Source organism: Elgaria multicarinata, chromosome 8 (genome assembly GCF_023053635.1).
Source record: "Elgaria multicarinata webbii isolate HBS135686 ecotype San Diego chromosome 8, rElgMul1.1.pri, whole genome shotgun sequence".
Classification (NCBI taxonomy): Eukaryota; Metazoa; Chordata; class Lepidosauria; order Squamata; family Anguidae; genus Elgaria; species Elgaria multicarinata.
The window spans coordinates 25,306,046-25,332,958 of record NC_086178.1 but is presented as its reverse complement, the minus strand read 5'-3'; the positions used below and the strand labels follow the sequence as shown (position 1 = coordinate 25,332,958).

Below are 26,913 nucleotides of genomic sequence, written 5' to 3'. Positions count from 1 at the left end.
TGGCATGTGCATGCTGGGGCATGATCCAAGAACTGGGAAAGCTCAGGTTCCTCCATCTCATCCCGGATAGCCGGAAGGTGTAGATGAGCCTCCAGTGTCAAAGCAGATTTCCCCAAAGAGCAATTTTGTTAATCATTAGGGGTGTGCACGGACCCCCCACTCCACTTCACTTTAAGATCCGCCATTTTCGGATCGGCCCGCTCCGCCCCGCCCCCACTCCGCCTGTGCCCACTCCGCTCCGCTCGGAGCTCCGGATCCGGATCGGAGCTCTGGTCCCCCCCCCATAGGGGGGGTTACCGGGCCCTGTCGCCATCGCTACCCATGCGGCGACGGCGGCAGAGCCCGGTAAGGAGGAGGGGGGCCTTACCTGCCTCTGTCCGTGGTCCGTCGCCGTCTTCAATTGAGCCCGTGGTTCCACCAGGAAGTCTGGGCCGCAAGTGCGGCCCAGACTTCCTGCTGGAACCACGGGCTCAATTGGAGACGCTGACGGACCGCGGACGGAGGCAGGTAAGGGAGAGGAGGGCGGGGGGGGTTACCGGGCCCTGCCGCCATCACCGCATGGGCGACAGCTACAGCGGCAGGGCCCGATAAACCCCACTTACCTTTCCAGCGGAGCTCCGGATCGAGGCGAAGGATCCGCCTTCACCTCGATCCTCTTTGCCACGCTCCGCCGGCCCCCCAATCCTCTTTGCCTCCGCCTTAAGGGAAGGCGAAGCCCCCCGCTCCGCTACTGCTTCTCCGGTCCGATTAGAAGCGGAGCACATCCCTATTAATCATCACATCCATCACTGCATTGTTACTGTGCAACACAGGAATAGCATTAAATCTTTCTATCAGGTTTAACGCTGCAGGATCTTGTGCTTCCCCTTTTCTGCAAAAGCATGTATAGATATGTCAATATGGGGATATATCAGCATTTGGCTAGTTACAGGAAAGCAACCTTAGGATACCTTCCACTGTCGTTTAAAGGGACAATGGGCTAACATAGAATCATAGAATAGTAGAGTTGGAATAGGCCTATAAGGCCATCAAGTCCAACCCCCTCTTCAATGCAGGAATCCACCCTAAAGCATACCTGACAGATGGTTGTCCAGATGCCTCTTGAAGGCCTCTAGTGTGGGAGAGCCCACAACCTCCCTAGGGAACTGGTTCCATTGTCGTACCACTCTAACAGTCAGGAAGTTTTTTCCTGATGTCCAGCTAGAATCTGGCTTCCTGTAACTTGAGCCCATTATTCCGCGTCCTGCACTCTGGGATGATCGAGAAGAGATCCTGGCCCTCCTCTGTGTGACAACCTTTTAAGTCTTTGAAGAATGCTTTCATGTCTCCCCTCAATCTTCTCTTCTCCAGGCTAAACATGCCCAGTTGTTTCAGTCTCTCTTCATAGGGCTTTGCTTCCAGACCCCTGATCATCCTGGTTGCCCTCCTCTGAACATGCTCTAGAGTTGTAGGTGGGGAACTGGCTACTGAGGTTTCCAGATAGAAGTTTATGCTCTTTTCAAAGGATGCCTCATGTCCCACTTTCCACAGAGCCGGGAATGGAGCAGGGGCAGGACGGAGTGGGGAGAACAAGGATCCCAGGATGACATTCATGTAGGCTGCCATGACTCCACCCAAACTGTTGTGAACCGCTCAGAGAGATTCGGCTGTGGGGCAGTAAACAAATGTAATAAATAAATAAAAAGAAAGAAAGAAAGTGGAGCAGAGTGCAGTGTGACTGCTGCTTTTTTCAATTCAGTGGGGCCCTGTCAGATCGGAGCTGAAATCAGAATAAAGTGCAGAAAACGTGGAAACAATTCTCATTGTGTTGCCATGAAGACAGCCCCCTGGTTTAAAATCAGAATTCAATTGACAGCAGGGCAGAAATTGAAGATTGTGAGTAGCACTTTTAGCTTCCACTTTCCTTTATATACTGCAATTTCTCATTGCCAGTGTTTCTCTCTCTCTCTCTCTCTCTCTCTCTCTCTCTGTGCTGCAGTCATCTTTATCTTGGATATTACTAACAGTCTTGGAGAAATCTCTTGATTAATCTTTTCAATACAGTTGTCTGGCTAACCCTTCTCACTTGCCCATATTTTGTAAGCTACATTGTCTTTTGAAATAATCTTCTCAACTCTGAAGTCTGACAGCGCAATTGTTTGGGCATTAATAATAATCTCTTTGAGAAATGCCTTTAATGATAACATAATATCTCCATAATGGCCCATTGCTCTTTGATATTTATATCTCAAGTGAAATCTTGTGGAAGTATCTTCCTTACAGCCTTTCCTATCTGAACTAATTGCTCTCTGTTTAGAATTTCTTTAGAGGCTTAAGTGTCTTCTCCACTTACGACCTGCCACAGTTTGAAGAGGCCCATTCGTACTTCATCATATGCAGGTTGGTAAGAGAGATCTGGGTCTGATTCAGCATGGCACTACTTATGTTTGTATGCATTATGCTTGTGCAATGCACTGTACAACCTGTTACACAACTGGTTGCACAAGAATAACGGGCAACCACTTGCACAATGGAAAGATTCAGCAGAACTCCGCTAGCACTATTTGAGTTTGTGGAATGTCATCATTGGAAACTGGTTGGGATGTAAGCATTCCAGTGACAAAAACACCCTGCCCAGAATGGCATAACCATTCAGTTAAACATGTGATGTTCACATAGCTCATCTACATATATGGATTGGTCCTTTCATCAGAATGAATGGAACTACCACATTCCCCATGCAGGTGTTTGTATTTCCTTGGAACTCTGCAAGTTAATCTCAAATTATTCCTCCTCCTCCTCCTCCTCCTCCTCCTCCTTTTATTGGTGGGATACTGTTTATTTTTCCTAGGTTTTCAATTACCAAAATTGTGGTCCCTTTCTGACACATGTATGTGCGTGTGTGTTGGAAAGGGCTGCCGAAACTGAAATTGAGGATATGGTGGGTTTATCAATCTAAATAAATATTCACCTATCCCATTACTTTGAATCATGCACAAAACGCAATCCATGAGTAATATTTTGCTGTTAGCAGTGGCCCCTGTGGCCCTACTCCACCCATGAAGATCCATGTATGGGAGCAGAATTCCTCATGCAGGACCTCTTGCTGGAACCGGAACCAAGCATGCGAGTCAACCACTGTGGTCCCCATCCATGTTGCACCATGTTGGTGGTAGGTGTGCCGGAAAGCTACAATTCCCAGGGGGTGGAGAGGAGAAGGGGTGACTTCCTTCTCTTCCATGTGACGGCAGTCAATATGGCACCAGTGCCTGATGAAGGGGAGAAAATCCTCCCTCTTTCCTTGTCCCTACTTGTGTCAGAGCACCAGCAGTAGTACACCAGACTAAATGGAGTGAGAGGAAAAGAGAGAGGGGGTTGAACGATGTGTGTGTATGTTGGTGTGTGTGTGGGTGTGCTAGATGGGTGCTAGAAGAACTGGGGATTAGGAGTAAAGGAAATTCAACTGTAGCTCAGATTAAAATCTGAATCGGGGAAGAATTTAGAGCTTGTATTTGAGGCGATCATTATGAACCTCTGAAATTCATATTTCTGAGCCTGGAAATATGAGTCTGGATGGCATCACACACACACACACACACACACACACACACACACACACACACACAGAGAGAGAGAGAGAGAGAGAGAGAGAGAGAGAGAGAGAGAGAGAGAGAGAGCCCGCACACACATATATGTAGACACACATGTACAGACATATGCAAATATAGCCATGAAACTAAGCACTGTCAATGAAGTTTTATTGCCACATTAGTATAATTTACAAAAAATAGAGCTCTGTTGTATTTTATGACATGTCCTTGCAAAGAGATTTATAAACATCATCATAAAGAACAATTATATAGTCCATCATGTTAGGCACTTAGCCATTGTACTGACATTTTAATTCCTCTGCAAAACAGCCACACACAAAATCTGATTCCTGCCATACAGATTGCCCTGCAATAATTAATCTTTTTCCCCCTTTTTTAAAAAAACACATTCTACTGGCTATTTTACAGAATTATTGTCCTTCTCTGTACTTCAATGAAATAAACATCCCCTTTCATGTAATGGCAAAAGCAACATTTTAGGATTGGCATATGCAACAAAATTACTGTGTTTTATCAAAAAATGAATATGCCTTCTGACAAATATATTACCTACAGTTAAGTCACATCCATGTCTTCATTTGTCTACAGGTACCATAACTGAACAAAATACTGTCGGGAAAAACACATTAATTAGGTCTGAAGAGGTCTTCATGTAGCTTGTTTTTCACAGACATTTAAGTGGTTGTTGTCACCATTTGACTTGGTTTAATTTATGAATGAGGTAATTTTTTCCAGTGAAATCAACTTGCAGTATCTATATGGAGGGGATTATGAGAGAGAGAGAGAGAGAGAGAGAGAGAGAGAGAGAGAGAGAGAGAGAGAGAGAGAGAGAGAGAGAAGGTTATTCAGTCCTGTTTTTGGAGGGGTGGTGGTGGTAATGGGGATAGAACAATGAATGTCTAACTTGTGTCCCACAAGCAATCATTATTATGGAGCACTTTTTCCAAACAATACCCATCCCATACTGCCAGGGGTGCATCAGGAACAAGATCTAACAGGCTAATATACTATGAGTCATGTTTCACTCATGGTCAGTGCTTCTTTCAGAGACATCAGATCTCATGGCTGCTGGAAACTGCTGTCATTGCATTAGATGTTCTGCCACACAAAAATACACCTTCAAACTTCTCCTAGCTCAGAGGTGGACAACTGCAGGAGGCCTAAGGGGCATCTTCACCTCACTACACACACACACACACACACACACACACACACACACACACACACACACACACAGAGGCAGCACTCTACAGGGCACACACACACACAACAAATCAGGATGTGCTAGTACTCCGAAGCTCTAAACAGGTTAAATGTAGCTAGTTTTGAAGCTAAATTTGACCCATTTAGTGTTCTGTAGTGTTAGTGCAGCCCCTGAACCAGGAGGTGGTGGGGCTGCAGGTGGGCAGGAAACACATCCACATTGATGTGTTTCCTGCCCACTGTCGATATGGGTGTGATTCAGGTCTTCGTTTTTCAACAAGCGTCAAACCTGATACTAATGGTCTTCTGCTCAAATCAAGCAGTGGAGCTGCCTCTAATTTTTGTGGAACAGGAGCCAGTTTTTATCACAACACTAGTCCCTGACCTCCTCTTCCTCACCCTGAAGTTGGTTCTGATTGTCTATGTAGGGGGAGGTGGGGTGAAGCCCAGCTGTTGAAAGCTCTATGCCCCCATCTTTCCCTTCCTGATGTCTCTTTGAAGGAAAAAAGGGTCTTAGCCATCTATTTTGTGCTGTCAATTACTGTCACGTGCCTTGGTAAAATACAAACAACACAGATCCCAGGATATTTAGAAATGGGACTGACTTCTATATATGTTGAGTTATGAGAGCACACTGGCACTAGGGCCAATGGATTGTGGAAGCACTCAGACAGAGCATAAGCTGCTCCTTTATACTGAGTCAAACCGTGTTTCCATCTGGCTGCGGGGGCGGGATATGTGACCCATGAGCTGCTTGGGGCTCCCCTGGCTTTTTGTGCAGTTTTCTCCAATCCCCCCCCCCCCAACATTCACTGCTGAATTTGCCACTGCCATGGTAACCCACCTCCTGGCAATTTTGCAGCATATAACAAGCATGTAGGGAGTGCAGGCCATCTTTTGAAGCAAAATTACCTGGCTTTCGTTGCCACGCCACCAGATTTCAGTAGCAAGTTCAGTAGCGTGGTTTGACGAACGGACAGACGGGGGCAGTGGTATGGCCCCTGGTAGTTTTCCACAGACCACTAGAAGTTGCCCATCCCTGATCTAGCCCAATATTGTCTCTTTCGGCATTAACTCTCCAGGCGTCAGGTAAGAGAATTTACCATGTTTGCTCCCTGAGCTCTTTTTAACTAGAGCACGAAGGACTGAAACTGGAATCTTCTGCATGGATAGCTTATGCTCTGCCCATGAGCAATGGGCTTTGCCCTTAAGAGTTATGCACACACACCCTACCCTTGGAAAGCCTTGGATATGTGTTTTCTTCTTTTCAAGCAGGAGCCTCTGATTTTAACATGGCATTTCATTTCAGGCAAAATGCAAAGTCTAGTCCCAAGTTTGGTTAATTTTGCCCACTACCTGGAGTGCTGTTCCTTCTACCAGCTAGTGCTGGTGACAAGTGGATACCTCTCATAGCAAACATGAATAGCAGCCTACATTTATTTATTTATTTTAGTTAGGTTGTGGGTAGTGATGTATGGAACTGCCATGAGAAATTTCATTAATCTCATTCAGAAAAATGTTTTGTTTCGAAACTGGAAGCATTCTTACTTAGATTAATGGATAAACAAATTCAAGAGAAGGAGGGAACTTTGTTTTTGTATATGGTGACAGCAGCAAGACTTCTTTTTGCACAGAACTGGAAAGAACCAGTAATACCAACAATGGAGGAGTGGATGCTGAACCAGCAGAAATGGCAAAACTTACAGCGATAATGAGAGAAAGGACAACAGCCACATTTATGTTGGAATGGAAACCATTGATAGATTATTTGAAAGAGACAGAGAAAAAATATTTATTTGTTTGTGGTTTTTAGGTTAAGAGGGGGGAAGGGAAAACAAATTCTGTGAATTCAAGGTTGTAATTTAAGTGGAAGGATAATTAAGAATATAAGAGGCATTTCAGACATGGAGAGGACGGAAGAAATATATATCCTAACCTCACCCTTAAATGTTTTTTAGTAATTGTAGTTGTTATACGTAGTTTTGTGGGTATGTACAATGTCTGTGTATGTATAATGTGTGATGCTTGTTTAGATGTTGCTGTTGAAAAAAAAGGGGGGAAAGAAAAAAAGAAAAAGGTTTTCTTTACCTCCAAATTCCTGCAATGTTTTTCTTAGGCAAAGAGCCTCTACATTCACCCAGAAACTTGACTTTAGGCAAAATTTGATTATAATTCTGTCTCACCTCTGTAGGAGATATACTTTCAATAAGCATTAATTGCGTGATATATTACCGACAGAGAAAAGGCAAAAGGCAAAAGGCAAAAAGGCTTTTCTATGATTAAATGCAACTAATTTGTGAACCGCCCAGAGAGCTCTGGCTATTGGGTGGTATAGAAATGTTATAAATAAATAAATAAATAGGGAAAACCATAGCTTAATCTATCTCATCCCACCCTCCCAAAAAACAAGGTCATGTCCACTAAAAACAAATAGATTTGTTAGTGTGCCATTGCAACTTAAAAGCTTGACAGCAGAGCACTGTAGTACATTAGAAAAGAAGATGCAAAGCAAGTGAGACCATTGATTTGGGAAGAATTCTATTGTGTATTAAAAGATAACGTTACACAAGAATGAAGGCAGAAATGGGACAAGGATAACAAGGAAAGGATAGTCATTCAAAAGTTCAAAGGTAGGCAGATGATCAAAGGTTAAACACAAGAAAAGAAATGGTTCTATTCAAGTTGAAGATAGGACGTTATAACCCAAATAAATGCGTAGCTTTAATTAAAACTCTTGGAAATAGATTTACAAATGCCAAGAAAAGTTCTCAAAGTCAGAACTTAGGGTAGCCCCCTCCCCTTCCAGCTTCAAATAGGAGTTGTCAGAAAAGGGGGATTTAGTTATCGCTATAGTAAGGGTACGGATATCTCAATTTCATTTAAAAAGTTCTCCTGTTATAAAAAGGAGAGGACAGGGAAGATAAGATACCTTTTAAATTACCACATGGAGATGTGGCATGAAAATATTTTACCTTTCAAAAGCTAGTGGGGGAAAAAAGATGGGGGAAATAGAAACTTAAAAGCATTTTCTCCGAGCCGATAGCAGCAGAAGGTCAGAAAAAGAAGGAAGTTGGCTGACAGTGAAAATGAGAAAAGGATAATGCATCTCACATTATCTCAATGTGAGATGCATTTTATTAGAGGCCAGAAGTGAGTGTTGCTGTCTTACACAAATGACTAACGTATGTTTTCTCAGAAGCCTTGTTTTATTAACCAGCAATTAGTTCATTAATAGTGGGGTATGCAGAATATGAAAGCAAAAATACCAACTAAAAGAAGTGCAAGAGGACAAAAATGCAGGATTTCCATGAAGTTACTTTCAAGAGAACTGATTACTAGCCTTGTTATTTGAAATGTTATGTTGACCACTTTTTCTCCTAGGTAACCAACCTTTACTACAAGGGTTGATGGAGGATCAAAAGGAGGTCCTGGATTTCTTCTCAATCATTCCAGAATGCAGGACACAGAATAATGGGCTCAAGTTACAGGAAGCCACATTCTGGCTGGACATCAGGAAAAACTTCCTGATTGTTAAAGCAGTACAACAATGGAACCAACTCCCTAGGGAAGTAGTGGCTCTCCAACACTGGAGGCATTAAAGAGGCAGCTGGACAACCATCTGTCAGGGATGCTTTAAGGTGGATTCCTGCATTGAGCAGGGGGTTGGACTTTATGGCCTTATAAAACCCCTTCCAACTCCACTATTCTAGGATTCTAGAAAAGCACTTAATCTGCAGCTGGAGATGAGAAAGATTTCCTCTTCACCAGACTGGAGCTCAGGGAAAGAGCAAGGTTGTTGCAGTGGTGATTCAACAAGTGAAAGATGACATTCAGGGCCAAATTACACAACCTTCAAGTTCCACTTTCTTTTCCAAATTCCACCTGCCCCCAAGGACAAGCAGGAAGGGACCATAGCTCAGTGATAGAGCACATGCTTTTCAAGTAGAAAGTCACAGGTTCAACCCCCAGCATTTCAAGTAGGGCTGAAAAAACTGCTTCCTGAAACCCTGGCAAGCCACTGCTGGTCATTGTTGACAATACTGGGGCCTTAGCTAGGCCTAAGGTTTATCCCTTAGGTTTAGATGGCAGCACATCTTAATCACCCACATGTTTATTTTAACGGTTTTTAATGCTTCATGTATGTATGTTCTGTGTTTTAGAATTTTAAATTTTGTATACTTGTTTTTATCTCATTTTAGAATTTCTGTAAACCGCCGAGAGAGCTCTAGCAATGGGGGTGGTATATAAATGTAATAAAATAAATAAATAAATAAAATCCCAGGATCATCCCGGGGTCGTCCCTGTTCATGTAAATGACACACAGGATATCCCGGGAGCAGGCAGGGACGACCCCAGGACGACCTGGGATAAACCTTAGGTCTAGCTAAGGCCTGGGTTAGATGGACCAATGGTCTACACACTATAGAGAAGCTTCCTATGTTCCTATGTTGTGTGTGTGTGTGTGTGTGTGTGTGTGTGTGTGTGTGTGTGTGAGCACGCGTGTGTTAACCCCTTCTCCACCTCACATGAGGTACACAGTATTTTGGGATGAAAATGTGAGGGGGAAAGCTTAAATAGTCTTGAACTGAATTGGGGCCAGATGAATTTACACTGAGGCAATTAATTTGAAGAATGCATAGTTTAGCCCTTTCCCAGGGTATCATAAGACCATCAATCACAATGGTATCCTTCCCAACTGTCCTCTTATTACTGTAAGATACCAGGCTGAGGAGCTCAAGAATCCAATGGTATTTGTGAATTTCGCCCTCCATGATAATCTCTGACCAATTCACATAGTTGAGAGTAAAGATGTGCAAATCAGCAATATCAGCTCAATGAGGTTCTACAGTTTTCACCTCAAAGCTCATTCTGACTTGCCTCTGTATCAAACTGCAAACTTTGGATTTTTTTTCTTTTCACCTGAAAATATGTGTGTATTGTCATGCACATATTTTGTAATATATGTATGCATGGTTGTGAGCATTTTTGAAACAACTACATTTTCTCCCATTGCAGTGTATGTTATACAGATGTTATTTTGTTTATTTATTTGTTTTTAAAATAGATGCATTTTTTTCAAGTGCAATTCTGGTTTGTACAAATCATATCAGAAGCTTGGGAATGTATTAAGTTCAACTGCAGATTGTGTCCGTGTTTGATTCTGGGCAATGCAAAATCAGCTAAATTCTGATCCAAAACAAACTGAAATGAATTTCTCATACATCCCTAGTTGACAGAAGCCCTACTCAGGACTGAATAGGGCAAAGGCATGAGGAGAAGCAGCGTTCCAGTCCTACCCCTCTCCCTCATTGTGTTTTGTCACTCTCTACTTGTAGAGAGTGACTTTCTGAAGAGGAGAGCCTCATATCAGAACATGGATTTTCCAGTGTTCTCAATCACATGGAGAGACTCCATGGATACAGAGGCCTCTCTTCTTCAGACTGTCACCCTTTATGCATAGAGGGTGACAAACCTGATGGGGAAGAGGGACGAGACAAGAGCTCTCCTTCTCAAGTGTTTGTCCTATTCAGATTCAAAGCACCTGATTAGGGCTACTGAAGTAAGTGGAAACAGCATCAGCTAGAGCATCTCACAGACAGCTTTTTGGTGTTCATATAGAATATATGCCTTTCCTCCAGGGACTCTTCACATGTATATAGTTTTATGCTGCAATGCCAAAGCGGTAGTAGTGGTAACCTGTGGGCCTCGTGCAAGTAGCTTCTTGAAATGAGCAGGGAGGGGCAGAGATAGAAATGGATTAACCACTCTCATATTTTGTATAGGATATCAGCATCATGGCACCAGCCCTCTTCATGTGCATACTTTCACATTCCCTAACCACATGTACATTGCTATGCAGAGAGAGTCACAAACCTTTTAAGCACAGTGGTGCTCTTGGCATCTCATATTAACATCACTTTTAGCTAGGATTTAGATCTGAATCTCAGCATTATAAGTTTTCATGTCTGTTCTAATGTTAAGCAAACCAGAATATTACCAGAGAAAGGGAAACAGAGTACTGTGTTCATTCCTGTATCCTAGAAATTTAAGTAACATGATTACCCCACCACCACCACATCACTTATCATTCTAGTATTTGACCTACCTGGTTTGCAGAATCATAATAAAAAGTAGCTGTTTCTATGGTCCCATTATAAGTAACTGCAACACTTGTAACTGAGGTTGTGACTCCCCAGATGTGCAGATAACCAATTCTCAAAGCAACGGAGTCAGTTAGATAGTTGTTGTGGATCTCAGAGGCACTCAATGTGTTCTGAAAAGTGGAGAAAAAGAGTATGTGCTTTTAATAAAAATGCAGGAATAAGCTTTATATACTTGATGCAAATTATATCAGGCCTCTCTGACTTCTAACCCTACTATCTGCTCATAGGTTAATGGCTCAAAGTTCAGAGATTTCTGTTCATCAAGCAATGGCTGTGTATCAAATGATGGCATTCAGGTGGGAAATAACTCAAGCACTACAGCCAGGTTTTGCATATCACCTCAAAACAATGGCTGAGATCCAAAGATCCTACCTTTGGCATGCCCAGCAAAATGTGTGGCATGTTTTCCACTGAACAGCAAACTCCTGTGTTGGAAACACCCTTCAATTTCCAAAGAGGTTTGCTATGCATAAGGGAGTCTCTTATGCATAGTAAAGCCAGAGCTCCGTTGTATGTGAGGAAGTAGCCAGAGCTCCTTTGCACATGAAGAAGTAGTCTGAGGCCTTAGCTAGATGGAGTGCCACATGATGCACAGGGGATCCCAGGATCAGGGAAGGATCATCCCTCCCTTGCCCCGGGATAGAGCCCTCCCCTTTGGGCCCACTTTTTCCGCAGTCTCGGGCTGAGCCCGAGACCACGGAACGTGTGGCCCATTGCCACAGGTTGACCCGGCTCCATGCGACTCCTTGCACAAAGCAGGGAGCTGTGCCCATCTGGGGTAGGGTAGGGAGAGCAAGGAAATTAAATTATTTTTTAAAAAAACACTTACCTTTCAGTGCTTGAGGGATCCTGCTGCTTTAAAAAAAGTGGCAGGCGTGACGCCTCTCCTCCTGAGGTCATCAAGCCTCACGTGTAAACGGAGGAGGGATCTCGCATTAAACACAATGCGAGATCTTCCCTCATCTTTTGCGTGATAAAAGGTAGGTCTAGCTAAGGCCTGAGAGGTTCTTTGAATCCAGGCCTAAACTTTTCATTGCAAAGATGTGCCATAGAGCAATCTTCATCCATACTTGAATTACACATAAATGCTATGTGAAATGGTTTCTATAATGAAGAGTATGCAGTTGGAATTCAAACATGTACGTGAGTTATTCATTTGTATAAGTAATGTGCCCCTTCTTTTAAATTATTTGGAGGGAAAGGCTAAAATACATACTTGAGCTACTTCAAATGTTGAAAAGTAATAGTTGCCCTTTTCATACGCATCTGCAAAAGAAAAAGAAAAGAAGACATTTTATTTATTTATTTATTTATTTAGACATTTGTATCTGGCCCTATATCACAAGAATCTCAGGGAGGCATACAGATAAAATCATACAAACAATATAAAACAATAAATGTACACAGCTAAAAACAAATTAAACCATTAATGAGCTAAAACCAGTACAGAATTTAAAAACAGTAAAACCAATTAAAACAATTAAAACTATGTGTAGGCTTGGTGAATTTAGACATCAAAGGCTTTGTTGTACTATCTATCTATCTATCTATCTATCTATCTATCTATCTATCTATCTATATTCCCAGAATAATAAGCTAAACCTTTTTTTGGGTGGGGAAACTGAGTTCTCCTGACAAATGTTGCAGAGAGGGAGAAGAAAGGCAAAAGAAATATTCCCACCTTTGAACTTCCCTATTTCTACTACCCTCCTCACTTCCCAGAAATATGAACCTGGTTTTGGGGAGAGCTACAGACTTAGTAGCCCTTATGTTCAGTCAAGCCATGAAATACCCAGCTCAAGTAGAGAGCCTCCAGCTTTGGGGGGTTCATTGCTCAAACCCTTTGGTAGAATCAAGACCTAAAGGGATGTGTGAGAACATAAGAAGAGCCACTCTGGAACAGACCAAGGGTCCATCTAGTCCATCTAGTCCAGCATGGTGTTCACACAGTAGCCAACCAGCTGCCAATGGGAAACCCAGGGCATGAGTGTAACAACACCTACCACTGGGAAGGGGAAATAGGTTCACAGTCTACTCCCTGTGAAAAAATATCTTCTTTCTTTAGGACTTGTACATCTTGCTTTTTTCCAATGTGCCAACCCAATTTACATAATTACCCTCAATAGCATGGCTTGTTATGACATCTGAACCTGGTGAGTCTAGGTGGTTGGCTTGGTTAACAAACCACCCAGCAACTGCAAAACAGGCCATGGGGTCTGGGTGTTTGTTAAACAACCACCCTCACCGGGTTTGGACATCATATCAGGCCATGCCAGCAAGGGTAATTATGCAAAGCTGGATGGGAGCCATAGGGTGGTTAACAACCCACCATGGCTTATTAACCACCCTCTGATCATGCGAATCAGGTCAATGTCTTTCAACCATTTTTTTTATCCTCTGAGAATAAAAAAGGGATAACACAACCCTGAAATATATTGAGGAAGGGTGGGAAACAAATGCAGTAAGTAATAAATTAGAAACCAGGGTTTGACCATTTTAGCACTTACCAATACTAATTCCATCATCCCAGTAAAGCTGTCCTTGTGCAGCCCCATTATCATCCAAAGCTGCAGTGAGTCCCATAAAATTTTGCCGACTAGAAGGGAATAAAAATATTTTTTAGAAAACATTCTAAAATTGTTCTAAAAATGCCTAACAACTTCAATCCATTTTTTCCATTACCAAAAGGAAATCATCAACATCTCAAAGACCTTTCATCCAAGGTACTTGAAATAAGATTTTAAGCTTAGGGCTGAACCCTGCTGATTTAATAATTGTTTGAAACAGCTCAGCTCCAGAATCAATGGATAATGGACTGCAAAGACCAGGCTTAGGGTCTTTGAGATCTACATTCTAAATGAGGATGCAGACGAGGTTGCATCTGCTGACATGTTTTAAAATGCAAAAAGCAGCTACACAGGGCTGTGGTTCCATTTCAGTGAATGGGAAGGGGACTGGAGAGCCCATAGGATATTGTGTATCATGGCCTCTCTTCTCCCCTCCCCTATGAGCACACCCCTTTTCTCCCTCTCTGACTTCTCTTATGAGGTTGCAGTTGTGACATCATGAGAGAAGCTTTCCACAGCAGCTGAGAGAGGGCCGGGTAAAGGGAGGGAAGATCCAGGATTAGATTTCTTCCTCCTTCCTTGTAGCTCTACCTACGGGTGTGGAGGAGGTGATCCACAGCTTCCTGTGGCTCCCCAACACTGTCTAGTGGTCTAGTGGTCCACTGTCTAGTGGTCTTTTAAAAACTGAAACAAAATGGAATTGCTCAAACCAATTGTTTTAATAATTTCAAAATATAATGAATATAGATGTGTTGCTTGTTGAATTGCATCACCTTCAGATTTTATTTTATTTTTAATTGAAGCTCTTCTTTAAAAATGAAAACACACATTTTTGGCAATGAAAATTTCAGGCGTGGGAGTCCCAAATCAGATCAGGACTACATTGGTAGGCAAAAGGGTAAAGTTGCCCTACCTATCATACTGGGGTTATGATCCAGTAGCATGTAACAAGCATTTAATGTTGTTCCATCTTTGAGAGCTAGGTTTGACCACTTGAAATCCCCATGGGCAGTATCCAACTGTGTCATTTTGCTAGCACAAATAATGTTGTGCTAGCGGAAAGAGGGTTCCTGACTATGCACAAGAGGAAAATCCAACTAAAGTTACAATTTTTGCAAGCAATTGCACAGATGGTTGTGCAAGTATACTGGAAAAATTGAAAAATTCAGCAGAGCTCTGCTAGTACCATTGAAATTTGCAGAATGTCACTGTTGGATACTGCCCCATGTATGTAAATCTGAAGTTCTTGGGGAAATCGCAGCATGTAAATAAAACAAATAAATAAAATGTAATGGGAGTAGGGCATGTCTATGTGCAAAAAGGGATAGCCTGCCCCTCCACTGTACATGGAGGAGAACGCAGGGCTTAAGTTGAGATCAATCGCCATGAAAACACAAGTTCATTCTATAAGGAATACTACCTACCTGGCATTAGTAGTGATACCAGGCTCCTGCCAGGGAAGGATATAACCACCCCGGACATGTAGATTTATATGCTCCAAAGGTGCTTGCAAATCCTGGAACTGCTTTCGCACATTTATGTCTTTTCCCTAGAAGAATATTATCAGAAATTTGAAATGGCAATCACGGATTTCCAATGCTGCATGGTGTTACAGTAGTTGTAGAAGGTGCATCGCCCAGAATTTCTCCATCCCCACATGTTTTACTGACAGGAAAGACCAGTCCTGTATTTAATGTAGAACTGTAATATATGTGTACAAACAACTTATATTAATAATTAGTACAGGCAAAAGCCTTTAGGTTACAAGCTACTAGAATGTACGTGGCCAGCATTTCACTGTATTATGAACAAGAACACTAGTTGCACTTGTTTAATCCTTCAGGAAAATATCTACAATCTAACCAATGTTAAACATGTTTAAGTCCCATTGTTTTCAATAGGAGAATTTAGTATATACTTAAATCCCTCCCATTTAAAACAGTGGAACCCTAGGACCTATTCTCCTTAATGAATCTCCTCCAAGCCGGCCTCTGTTTCCTTTGCAAAATGGAGCTGGGTGGGCAGGGTACTTCTAGTGGAGAAGTGGCAGGCAGGAATATGGTCTATAGCTCACTGTTCTCCCACTTAACTTCCTCTACTGCAATGGTAATTGTCTTGTAGCCCAGGTTGTGACCTGGGTATGCAATAGAAACATGGGTCTGGAACCCCTGCTGACAGTCAAACTGCATGTTATGTCAATTGCATAGCGTGTAGCTGAGGATAATCTCTATTTTAAACTCTAGAGGAAGTATGCGGAGTCCTGACGGATCAAGACCACTGCACATCAGGACGGGGGGGAGGATTAAACCTTGTTTCTCACTTGTTTTTCCCTGAAATCTCTCCACCTCTTGACTCGAGTTACAAATAAAAACTTTCTTTCTTTCTTTCTTTCTTTCTTTCTTTCTTTCTTTCTTTCTTTCTTTCCAGTGGTGGCCCCACAATTATGGAATGATCCCCCCAACGAGGCTCGCCTGGCACCAACATTGTTATCTTTTCGGTGCCAGGTCAAGACGTTTCTCTTCTCCCAGGTCGTTAACAGCATATGTTGAGTTTTTATCTGACCCCAGAATAGTTGTTTTAAATGGCTATTGTCTGTTTTTATGCTTTTTATGGTTCTTAAATTTTGTATATAGGTTTTTATTGCTGAATTAATCTCTGTAAACCACCCAGAGAGCTTCGGCTATAATAATAATAATAATTTAATAATAATAATAATAATAATAATAATAATAATAATAATAATAATAGTAACAACAACAACAATAACAACAACCCCTGCCCTGAGGGATTGAGCGAGTAATTTCAGGGAAGGGATTTGATCCTCCCCTCCCAGTGCATGGTGTTCCCAGTCTATTGGTGGGCAGGCAAAATAAAGAATAAATACCTTCCTCTGCTAGGGATGTGGAAGAACTTAGTTTTGATTCAATTTTTTAAAATCAAAACTTGCCTTGTTCACAATCCTGACTGAGAGCATATTTTTCTTAGCAAAACTCCCAAGCTTTTGATCACGTTCACAAAATGTGTTCGATAAAAATACATTTGATAAAAAAATGTTCACCCTGGAAGTATTTTCCTGCTTCCATCTATGAGGGCAAAATATGCGTTTGAGTGTGCAATTTAAGAAATCACAACAATGAAAATTCGCATGTGGAGATGATCCGGGTTTTCAAGGTGGAACTCAGAGAACCTAGATGAGCGTGGGTCTCCCAGCCTCTCCTCTATGGATCATTGCTCTACTGGAAAATAATACCTCTTCGCCCCACATTGTAAAGGTCAAGCAATGGCTGATGTTGAAAATGTGACTTGAATGTGGGATTTGTAGTTAGCCCTAAAACTTATCAGAACTCTGGCCTAATCTACACCAAGTAGGATATTTCACTATAAAAGCAGTATGAAAGTGGTATATAAAAGGCAGGAGCCACACTATGGCTTTATAGCAGTATTGAAGTGCACTGACAACTGTAGGGGCCCATTGAGAAATACCATATACCACTTTCATACTGCTATATCCTTCTTGGTGTGGCTCCTGCCTTTTATATACCGCTTTCATACTGCTTTCATAATGCAATATCCTGCTTGGTGTATATTAGGCCTCTGTTTCTTATTAGTAATTATTTTAACATGGCGTTTTATTCTTTTATCCTGCTGTTTAGCACTCCAAAATTTTGGATGTGGAGCGGTATACACTTTTAATAAATAAATAAATAAATGTAAATAAAACAAATAAATAAAAGTATGTAGATTTTACAGAACTGCGTCCTTATGTGCCCCTGAACTGAGTTGCAGAAAAATATCCTAGGCTTAGGAAAAATAGCCTGTTTGGTTGTAAAGATGTCCGTCACTGGAAAATCCGGCCATTTTGGGGCTCACCGGCGTTCTGTTGCATGCCTGACTTGGCTTGCATTTGTGAGCCAAGACACCGGTTTTCCCCAAATTCCAGGGACTTTTTGCGTATATACATTTTGTGCTGGTTATAAATTGCATAAGTTGTGCAACTTATGTCTGAAATTGATGTAGTTTGTGGAAATTGCATACGTAATTGTGCATTTTTAAAAAAACACACACACAACAACACTGGAAATCCAACAACTGGCCCGAATTGTTGCAGGCCAATTGGGCCAGCTAGTAAAAGACAAACTGAAGTCCAAGGGATCAGGCTAGGGAAAGCTCCACCAGCCAACTGGATTTCACCAACATCCCCAATTGGATGGCATTTAAACTTAAATCCAACCTCTAAGCAGCTTTTTTGATTTGAAGTTACTTTTCAGGAGATGTCTTAAGTTCCTTACCGTATGATAATCATACCATCGTGCGTCAGGGATATAAGCCGTCACTGTCACAGCACCCTAGAATTTAATGACCAAAATGTAAAGTGATGACAAACACAAAACAGGGTGGGTGAATTCCATTAATATATTCAATGCTGGAGTTATTTAATTGCTTACTTGTTGAAGTACAGGACTGATCATCAATGCTGGGCCCCACAGAAATTGTTTGTAGATATCCCATGTTGCCCTGTCATTTGCAAACCTGAGAAAAATGGCAAACAACTATTATTTCATCTTAAAGACTGATAACAACCTCAACACATTATGAACCATCTCCTGCTCTAAAGCGTAACTCACTTTTTAATTTAATACAATTTGACTGAAATATTTATATGCCCCAAATTATTTAATATATTTGGGTAAACAAGTGCTAAGGGATGAATCATTGAATTTTCAAAAATACAGAACTGAATCCCAGGCTTTAGCTAGACCAGGCTATATCCTGGGGTGAACCCCGGGATTGTCCCTGTGCGTCCACATGACGCACAGGGGATCCCGGGATCAGGGAGGGATCATCCCTCCCTTGCCCCGGGACAGAGCCCTCCCCTTTGGGACCACTTTTTCTGTGGTCCTGGGCTGAGCCCAAGACCATGGAACATGTGGCCCATTTCCGCGCCTTGACCCCGCTCCGCGCGATTCCTCGTGCGGAGCCCATTGGGGTTAGGGTGGGGGGAGCGGGGAAACCAAATTAAATTTTCAAAAACACTAACCTTCAGCGCACAAGCGTTCGTGCACTGCCGTTGCTTTAAAAATAAAAATGGTGGGCGCAACGCCTCTCTTCCTGAGGTCGTCACGCCTTAGGTGTAAATGGGGGAGAGATCTCGTGTTAATCCCAACGCAAGATCTCCCCTCCTCTGTCCCGGAACAAAAGGTAGGTCTAGCTAAGGCCTCAGTTCTAGTCAGTCAAATCTATTCCTATAACTTATACTTGACAAGCTCAGTAGGTGATTGTTACATCCTGCTATACATGGCATTTAAACATCAACAGCCTAATTGTACAAAAATAGGAATAAAATTTGCTCATGGATAGTGGGGAGAAAATTAGTTTATTTTAGGGGTCATCTACACCAAGCAGGACTATGAAAGCGGTATGAAAGCGGTATATAAAAGGCAGGAGACACACTACTGCTTTATAGCGGTATTCAAGTACACTGACAACTGTTGGGGCCCATTGACACATGCCATATACCACTTCAATACCACTTTCATAGTGTTATATCCTGCTTGGTGTAGATGTGTCAATGGGCCCTAACAGTTGTCAGTGCACTTCAGTACCACTATAAAGCAGTAGTGTAGATCCTGCAGTGCACTTCAATGCTGCTATAAAGCAGTAGTCTGGCTCCTGACTTTTATATACTGCTTTCATAGTGGAATATCCTGCTTGGTGTAGATGAGCCCTTTCTCTCTCTCTCTCTCTCTCTCTCTCTCCCACCCACACACATACACACAGTCATTTGCTCACTTTTCTCACAGAGACAGGAGGCTGTGTTGCCAGATGCTACTGCCCAGCTATTTAATTGCAGAGTCAAAAGCAAGCCTTTATGCATTACTTGTATGAGCTTCTTTTTGTTCTACCTAATGATGCTTGTGCCAACTGGACAAACTCTGACAAGCTGACTTTAGGAGGGGGTGGAGGGAAAGAGTCTAAAGCCACTGTTGAATTTCAGTGCCTTGCAGCTAGCCATTTTACAAACCACATTACAAAAGGTGGGACCGGATCCCAAAGGGATTCACAAAATGCCTAGATGACAGTATCAATCACCCCACTAGTTCCAAGAGGATCTCAGGAAACAGGAACGCTGGAAATGTTGAGGGGAGGGGTCCAGAGAAACTGACTCCTCAGTATATTTTCCCTTAGCATACAGAGACATTGGCTCAGTTCAGACAACATGTTGGTCAACGCAGTGTGAAAACTCCACTCAACAGTTGAGATTTTAGGGGGCACTCTCCACACAACATGTTCTAACTCCACCGTTTTGTGACTGTGGGCTACCATGGAGTTGAGTAAAATCCATTGCGATGTTTTATTGACAGTTCCTCCACCCTCTCTCCTCCCCCAGTCCTCCCAATTGTATCCCATCAGTTATTGCTGGCGGTGGGGAAACAATCCCAGCGACCCTCCTAGAGCGGCACTTGCTCCTTTCGCTGCTCTTGCCAGGGAACTCTGTAGCCAGTGGGAAAAGTTAACCCAATACAACAGAAAACTTCACAGAGCCTGCCACACAACACAACACACAATGGTTATGCAGAAACTCCCCTCTGCACAGCATGGATATTCATTGTGGAGGGTTTTTTTAAAAAACACCTCCACCATGGGGTGAAGTTTTACTGCCAGATAACACGTTTATCAATGGTGATGTAAAAACTCCACCGTGGAGTTCTAAAACCACCATTGAGAAAAGTGTTGTCTGAACTGAGCCATTCACTCCATATTAATTCTTGCACATAGGATAGATGTACAAGCTATGTCAGAGAGGGAGGGAGGTCTTGCAAAGAGTCTTCCAGGAAGATCTCTGAGGGGACACCACTGCTGGAGGACAGCCACTGGTCCATTGCCACTTCCAAGTAAATTTGGGGGAATGACAGAGGGAGGTACATTGGGTTTTAGGGAATTGTAGCAATGTAAGAACTGTGTTAAAATGATCCCACAGTGCTCCCCACAGGTTGTTGCCATTTCATACTTACTCATGCAACATAGGACGTGCAACAGTGCTGCCATCAGCATGGGCATTATGCATTAATGTGTAGAGATAGGGGAGCAATCTGTATCGTATGTTGAGCACATTCCTCGATATATTTTCAAATCTTGAGTCAAAGGATACAGGATCTTGCCTCTGCAAAAGAGATACAAAATTCATGCAAACTACAAAATATCTTGCCCTGATTCTGCTCATTCTGAAAGAAAATGTGGGTGAGATTTGGAATAAAATTGAATAAATGAGAAAAATCAGTTCAGGCCGATTTCTTTGGGGCTGTGAATCCATTCTGGTTTATTGTCAGAACTAGCCAAAACTATGAAGATGCTGAATCTTATCTCCAAAATAGTTTCTTTTAGAGCTCTTTAGAGTTCTGGCTGTTCTAACTAAAACCAAGAATGGATTTACAGCACTCGCAATTGGACCCACAGCCTCCACTGATCAAATGAACAAAACCAGTAGAGCCTGGCGTGTCTGATTTCGGTGGGGCTGAGAATCCATGATTTGCACAAATTTGTGGATAGTGATATTTCTGGAAATTGCAATTTGTGCAAAATTATGGCCATAAATAACACAATTTGCATAAAAATGCAGGTGTAAAGGACCAATTACACCTGCAGTTTTGCACAAATTGTGCTATTTAGCATGGGAAATTTGTACAAATTGCAATTTATATAGATATTCCCAGCTGTAAATTTGTGCAGATTGGGAGTTGCACAAATATTTTTTTAAAAAAGGTGAAAACTCACATGCTTGCCCGATTTGGCACACACTGAGTCAAACCAGCTCAGGGACCTGAAAACTGGCATCTGGGGGCTGAGCTGGCAAAAACTCACTGAGCTCCACCCCCATAACTGATTCCTCTGGCATCCCTGCAGACTAGGACACAAAGAAATAAAAAAAACCCCTAAGAAATATGGTGGGGGTGATCATCTGAAGGCTCTAGAAATCCTCCTATTAATGCCAAGAGTTTCTGGAGCAGAATACAAGGTAAATGGAGTATTAAAAGGAATATCCTTAGGGAAAAAATTAATACTGATGTTACTTCTATCTTCCAGCCTTGAATCAAGGATACTATATCAAACTTGCTCCAAGTGAGCCTTTTAAGATGCTTTCTGATGCACCCATCACTGACTCAGAACCATTGTTCCTCCATCTGACTGAAATATAATCAGCCATTGACCCATTTCTGTGCATGATATGTGTGCAACACACTAGGAAGATCGGTGTGTTTCACACACACACACACACACACACACACACACACACACGTTGTAATCTAAAATACTGGGTTGTCATCTAAAAACTAATCTAAAATGTGCCGAGTTGTAATCGGAAAGGTATATAAAAAAAAGAGAGAGAGATTTTATGTAGCAGGATTTGACAGTAGTGTAGCTGATGGAAGGAAAATGAAGGAAACCCAGACTTGCTTGATATCTACACAAAGTTGTACCACCGGTTGCTGGCACCATCACTCAAAAGTGTTGGGGCCGGTCATGTACCCAGTCTTCTCCTACAAAGCTTTCCAGTCTATCATAGATCACCCACAATATGTGTCACATGCAAGCAAAAGATGCACACAGTAAGGTTTCTGGCTGCAGAGGAAATGCCTCCATCTGAATCAAACCACATATTAGAAGGGAAGGCAAAAGCAGCAAGTCAAAGATAGGAGCACAGCCAACCAAGTGTAGGGAAATGTAGTATTGGGGTTGGACTGGCAAAATGGGTGAGCATCACTCCGCTTTTTTATTGTGAACCGCCCAGAGAGCTTCGGGTATTGGGCGGTATAAAAATGTAATAAATAAATAAAATAAATATTAGAAGCTAAGGAATATGGTATCCTTCTTCCCTCCATGTGCTCACTTATTATGGCAGGGTTGAGAATGCCTCTGTAAGGTTATGGATAAACAGGCCCCAGAGCTGCTCACAATATACTCTCTGAGGCAGAGGGAATTCTCTGCTCCCTTACCCAAAGCAAATTTCTATGCCAAGCACTATTAGAGTCGCCGTACTACTTTATGCAAAAAAAAATGCCAATAAACATTGACGCACTCTAGTTCCCATCACGTTATGATTTCGAGAGAAGGTGTAAAATGCTCCGAGCTCCATCCATCGGGCGCACATTTCATAGGTTGTGTCATTGAAGAAGCCACAGATGTCAGCACCACACTACAATTAAGAAAACAAGAGGTTAGAATGTCCCATCATGTCACATGAGGAAGTGTTTTAAAGAATTTCAGATGAAAAGTTAATCCAAGTGCAGAACTTACATAGGAGATTCCGAAGAGGCTGAACTCCATGATACCTGTTAAAATGAGATAGAACAGCACTTTCTAGGGTAAATTCTGTTTCGCTTGGAAAAAGAAGGCTAAGGGGCGATATGATAGAGATGTACAAAATCATGCATAGTGTGGAGAATGTGGATAGGGAGTTATTTTCCCCCATCTCCCATAATACTAGAACTGGGGTCATCCCATGAATCTGACTGGTGGGAAGCTCAGGAAAGATAAAGGGGAGCACTTCTTTATACAGTGCATAGTTATACTATGGAATTCACTACCATAAAATGTCGTAATGGCCACCAATTTGGATGACTTTAAAGGGTTTTTTTATAAATTCCTGATGGAGAAGGCCATCAATGGTTACCAGTTCTTATGTCTATGTGCCACCTACAGTTTCAGGTGCTGTGAGCCTATATACAACAGTTGCCGGGAAACATGGATGGGAGGATGCTATTGCATCATGTCCTGCTTTGACGATCCCTGGACAACGGCTGGTTGGCCACTGTATGAACAGAGTGCTGGACTAGATGGACCCTTTGTCTGATCCAGCATGGCTCTTCTTATGTTCTAATATTCTTATGCTGTAGATGCATCCCTGAGGTAGAAGGGCACTCTGCCAGAGGACAAACACAACCCATGGATCACATCCAGACTCTGGATAGGAATGTCTCCAAACCTTATCTACTGTATAATCACGTAAACAAATGCTAATAATCAGGTGTGTGAATCTTCCATATCAAATAGGTCAATACCTCACTGAAACAGCAATGTTGTCAATCTGACATTTTCCTAGCAAATGACATGTATTTAAACTGAAGATTCTTCTTACCGATGACAGATTTCTCAAGCTGATCCCATCTTGCATAGTTATCACCAAGCCAATGTCCTGCCCATCGTCCGCTGGATGGATAAGTTGAACGGGTAATGACAATCCCACGTTCTCCTGTGGCATTCTGCATACCGCTGATAGGAGCATACAATGAAACACAGGTGAGTGGTGTCAATCAGTTTTCAAAAGAAAGGCTTACAGGGAAAACCTTTAATTTCCATATTATTCTACTTGAAGATTCCACCAAGGCTAAAGTTGATGTTATATACATCATTCTTGGAGCCCTGTTGGGCTAAAAAGCAGGTTAATACATTTTATAATAGTGTAAAACTTAAATTAAATTAAAACAACTTCTAGTTGACCAACAGTATCCCCCAGTGGGCAACTTTTACAGCAATCCTATGATGTGCTCAAAGATCAGAATGCTCCATTTCCTCTTATGCTCTGTCAGTTCTTTCAAACTAGGTGGAGGTGTGGTGACAGCTACAGCCTCCTGTATTTTTCTTCCACCCATGGACAGAAGAAAATCGTTTCCTCCTCCCATTGATGGCAATGGCAAGGAAACATTTAGATGTACTCTTAAGCATGTCTAAGGGCCTTGCTAGACCTGGCTGACGTGCTAGACCTGGCTGACGGAAGCCCTGCAGCGTCTGCCTTTTTTTTTTTTTTAAGGGGCCACGTGCAGCCCAAAGACTCCGGACAAGGTAAGGTTTTTTTAAAAAAAAATTAGCCCACACCCTTTTTTAAAGTAAGCCCCCTGCCCCCTGCCCCCTCTTTCCCCACCCTCCCTCCCCATCCTGTCCCCTGTGTTGTCCTCCGCCATCCCTCCCCATCCCGTCTCACCCTCCCTCGTCGTCCCGTGCCACCCTTCGCCATACCTCGTCGTCCCGTGCCACCCTGCGCCCTTCCTCGTCGTCCCGTGCTGCCCTTCGCCCTCCCCCTCTCCTGCCGGTACGGCGTTCCCCCCCTATCTCCCCCCATGGGATCACCCCAGCCCAGTCCGTGGCTTTTCCCGGCTACTTGCGAGTAAGCGAGTAGCTGCAAAAAGCCACGGACCCTGCTAGACGTTCCGCAGCCCCAGTCTCAGGCCGGGGCTGTGGAAAAGGTGCACCATAAGCGAATTCGCTTATGGCGCATTAGGGCAGGCTTCAGTGCGGCCTGGGCCCGGATTCCCCTGTGCGCCATCTGGACGCACAGCAGGGAAACCGGGTCTCAAAGCGTGCTAAGGCCTTGTCTAGCAAGGCCCTAAGTGTTTCCTGGGGACTGGGCTGGTCGGACTTAGGATCCTTTGTATCCTTTCCCACTCCCTCTCCTCCATTAATGAAGATGACATTCTATGAGTTCTGACCTCATAGAGGAAGTCACTATGGAAAACTCCATAGTGGCTGTGTGGTGTCAGGAGGGGGGGTTGAACATCAGAAAACCTTCCCTGAGGTTGAAGCTCTAACTCTAGTGGTGAAAGAGGTGTTCCTGACCAATTCTATGGGCCAGGGAAACTATGTAGGGAATATAGGATTGCTCCGTAATGTTTAGATTTTCACACTAGCAGTCCTTTCCTGAAACAGAAAACAGGAATTCAGTGAAAGGATCACCCGTTGTCCATGACAGAAATTATCCATGACAAGATGATAGACTTAAAAGGTTTCATGCACTGCTTTTACAGTAGGGATAGCGGATATACGAAATATTAACTAAAGAATTACAATATAATCATAGTCATGCAGTTAGCACTTACTGGTTGGTCATAATGTTTTGGAAGGTCATTAAGAAACAGGGGGGGGGAATCCAATTTATTAGAAAAAAAAATCTTAAAGTTTAACCATTTCTCTTGGGCTATTTCAATTTCCAGCTTATCCTGGCCCTAAAGGATGAAATACTCTGCACAGGTGTAATATGCATGGTTTGTGTGCAGGCAGACCCACCCTATGCATACCCAAGGAGAGCTCTACTATTGGAGCACAGCAGACATCCTATCCTCTGCTGGCAGACATTCGGCAGGGCAGAAGGCGCATCCTCTTATTTGCTGCTTTTCAGAAATTTACAGTAATTTCCCCCATCGTACAGTGTCCTTTAACACGAGAAAGGAAATAGCTGTCTCTTTGGTTTCTGGGTTCACACATCGTTACTACTTATATCACGCCAGAGACTACTTCAAAAATAGTGTGATTTCAAGAAGATAAAGCTATGAAAATATCTTACTAGTAGGTGGGTTCAGCTTGTGACCATCCATACAGGTTATGCACATCGTAGTGCCTCACGGGTGTCCCGTCAGGGAGCTGCTGTTCATTTTCCATGCATATTGTCACAAGGTCCAGTCCTCTCTCCCTTAAAACCAAGGCTGATGGAGATAACATAAGACCATCACATTAGGAGGAAAATGGTATCACTCCATGAATGAGGGAAATAAATGCTAGTTCAAACTTTCCTTATGTGCGTTTGATTCTCACAGTAGTATGTCATATTCACAGAAATGGAACATGACATTTTGTCTCAACCAACGATCAAGCATATACATCTTTTGCTGAAATGTACCCCCAAAATAGGTTCAGCACCTTAGATAGGTCCTTTAGAGTTAAGGCTGGTTATCAGATGCTGATCATGCTTCCCACCTCTTTTCTTTTCACTGAACGTCTGTGCATATTGTATATATGTTGTTGCAAATCTTCACAAGGATTTTCACAAAGACTATCATATTAGGAGGAAAATGGTATCACTCCATGAATCAGGGAAATAAATACTAGTTCAAACTTTCCTCATCTGCCCTTGATTCTCACAGTAGTATGTCATATTCACAGAAATGGAACATGTTACTAGCTTATACATCATTTGGGAAAAGATATATTTGACCCTGTTCTCATACAATATACCACATTACTGCACTGGATAGCCATTTGCAGCTGAGAACACAGACAAATTGCAATCTATTCTCTCATCCAAATGGTTGCTCAGTTTGCAGGGCCTTTCTTTCCTGCAAACAGAGGGCTCCAGAGTGATCTGGAAGTACATAATGAGGTTGTGCAGTTAAATATAAGCATGCCTTGGTGTGGTCAGTACCTGGATGGTATACCTGGAGAGCCACAAAGAATAACCACATGCAGTGGAGGCTAGTGGCTCCAGTTTTGGCAGGCTGTCAATCCATTCCAGGTTTCAGCAAGAACCTGCCAGAACTCTAAAGGAGCTATCCAAAGTGCTGAACCCCAACCCCAACTAGGTTCAGCAAGTTGGATAGCTCCTTTAGAGTGTTGCCTGGTTCT

General features: G+C 42.6%; 1 protein-coding gene across 1 annotated transcript in view; it reads right to left on the bottom strand.

Moving 5' to 3' along the window:
* Positions 1-3,732: 3,732 nt before the first annotated feature.
* SI (sucrase-isomaltase) overlaps positions 3,733-26,913 on the bottom strand; it is a 162,099-nt gene continuing 138,918 nt past the window's right edge. The window contains exons 60-71 of the mRNA XM_063132013.1: positions 25,859-25,997; positions 23,660-23,793; positions 22,819-22,853; positions 22,601-22,717; positions 20,538-20,686; positions 17,970-18,054; positions 17,814-17,870; positions 14,949-15,073; positions 13,465-13,553; positions 12,174-12,223; positions 10,900-11,067; positions 3,733-4,344 (exon numbers count right to left, since the gene is read on the bottom strand). Coding sequence (XP_062988083.1) covers positions 4,279-4,344; positions 10,900-11,067; positions 12,174-12,223; positions 13,465-13,553; positions 14,949-15,073; positions 17,814-17,870; positions 17,970-18,054; positions 20,538-20,686; positions 22,601-22,717; positions 22,819-22,853; positions 23,660-23,793; positions 25,859-25,997 — 1,214 coding nt within the window. The 3' untranslated portion in view covers positions 3,733-4,278. The remainder of the gene's footprint in view (positions 4,345-10,899; positions 11,068-12,173; positions 12,224-13,464; positions 13,554-14,948; positions 15,074-17,813; positions 17,871-17,969; positions 18,055-20,537; positions 20,687-22,600; positions 22,718-22,818; positions 22,854-23,659; positions 23,794-25,858; positions 25,998-26,913) is intronic.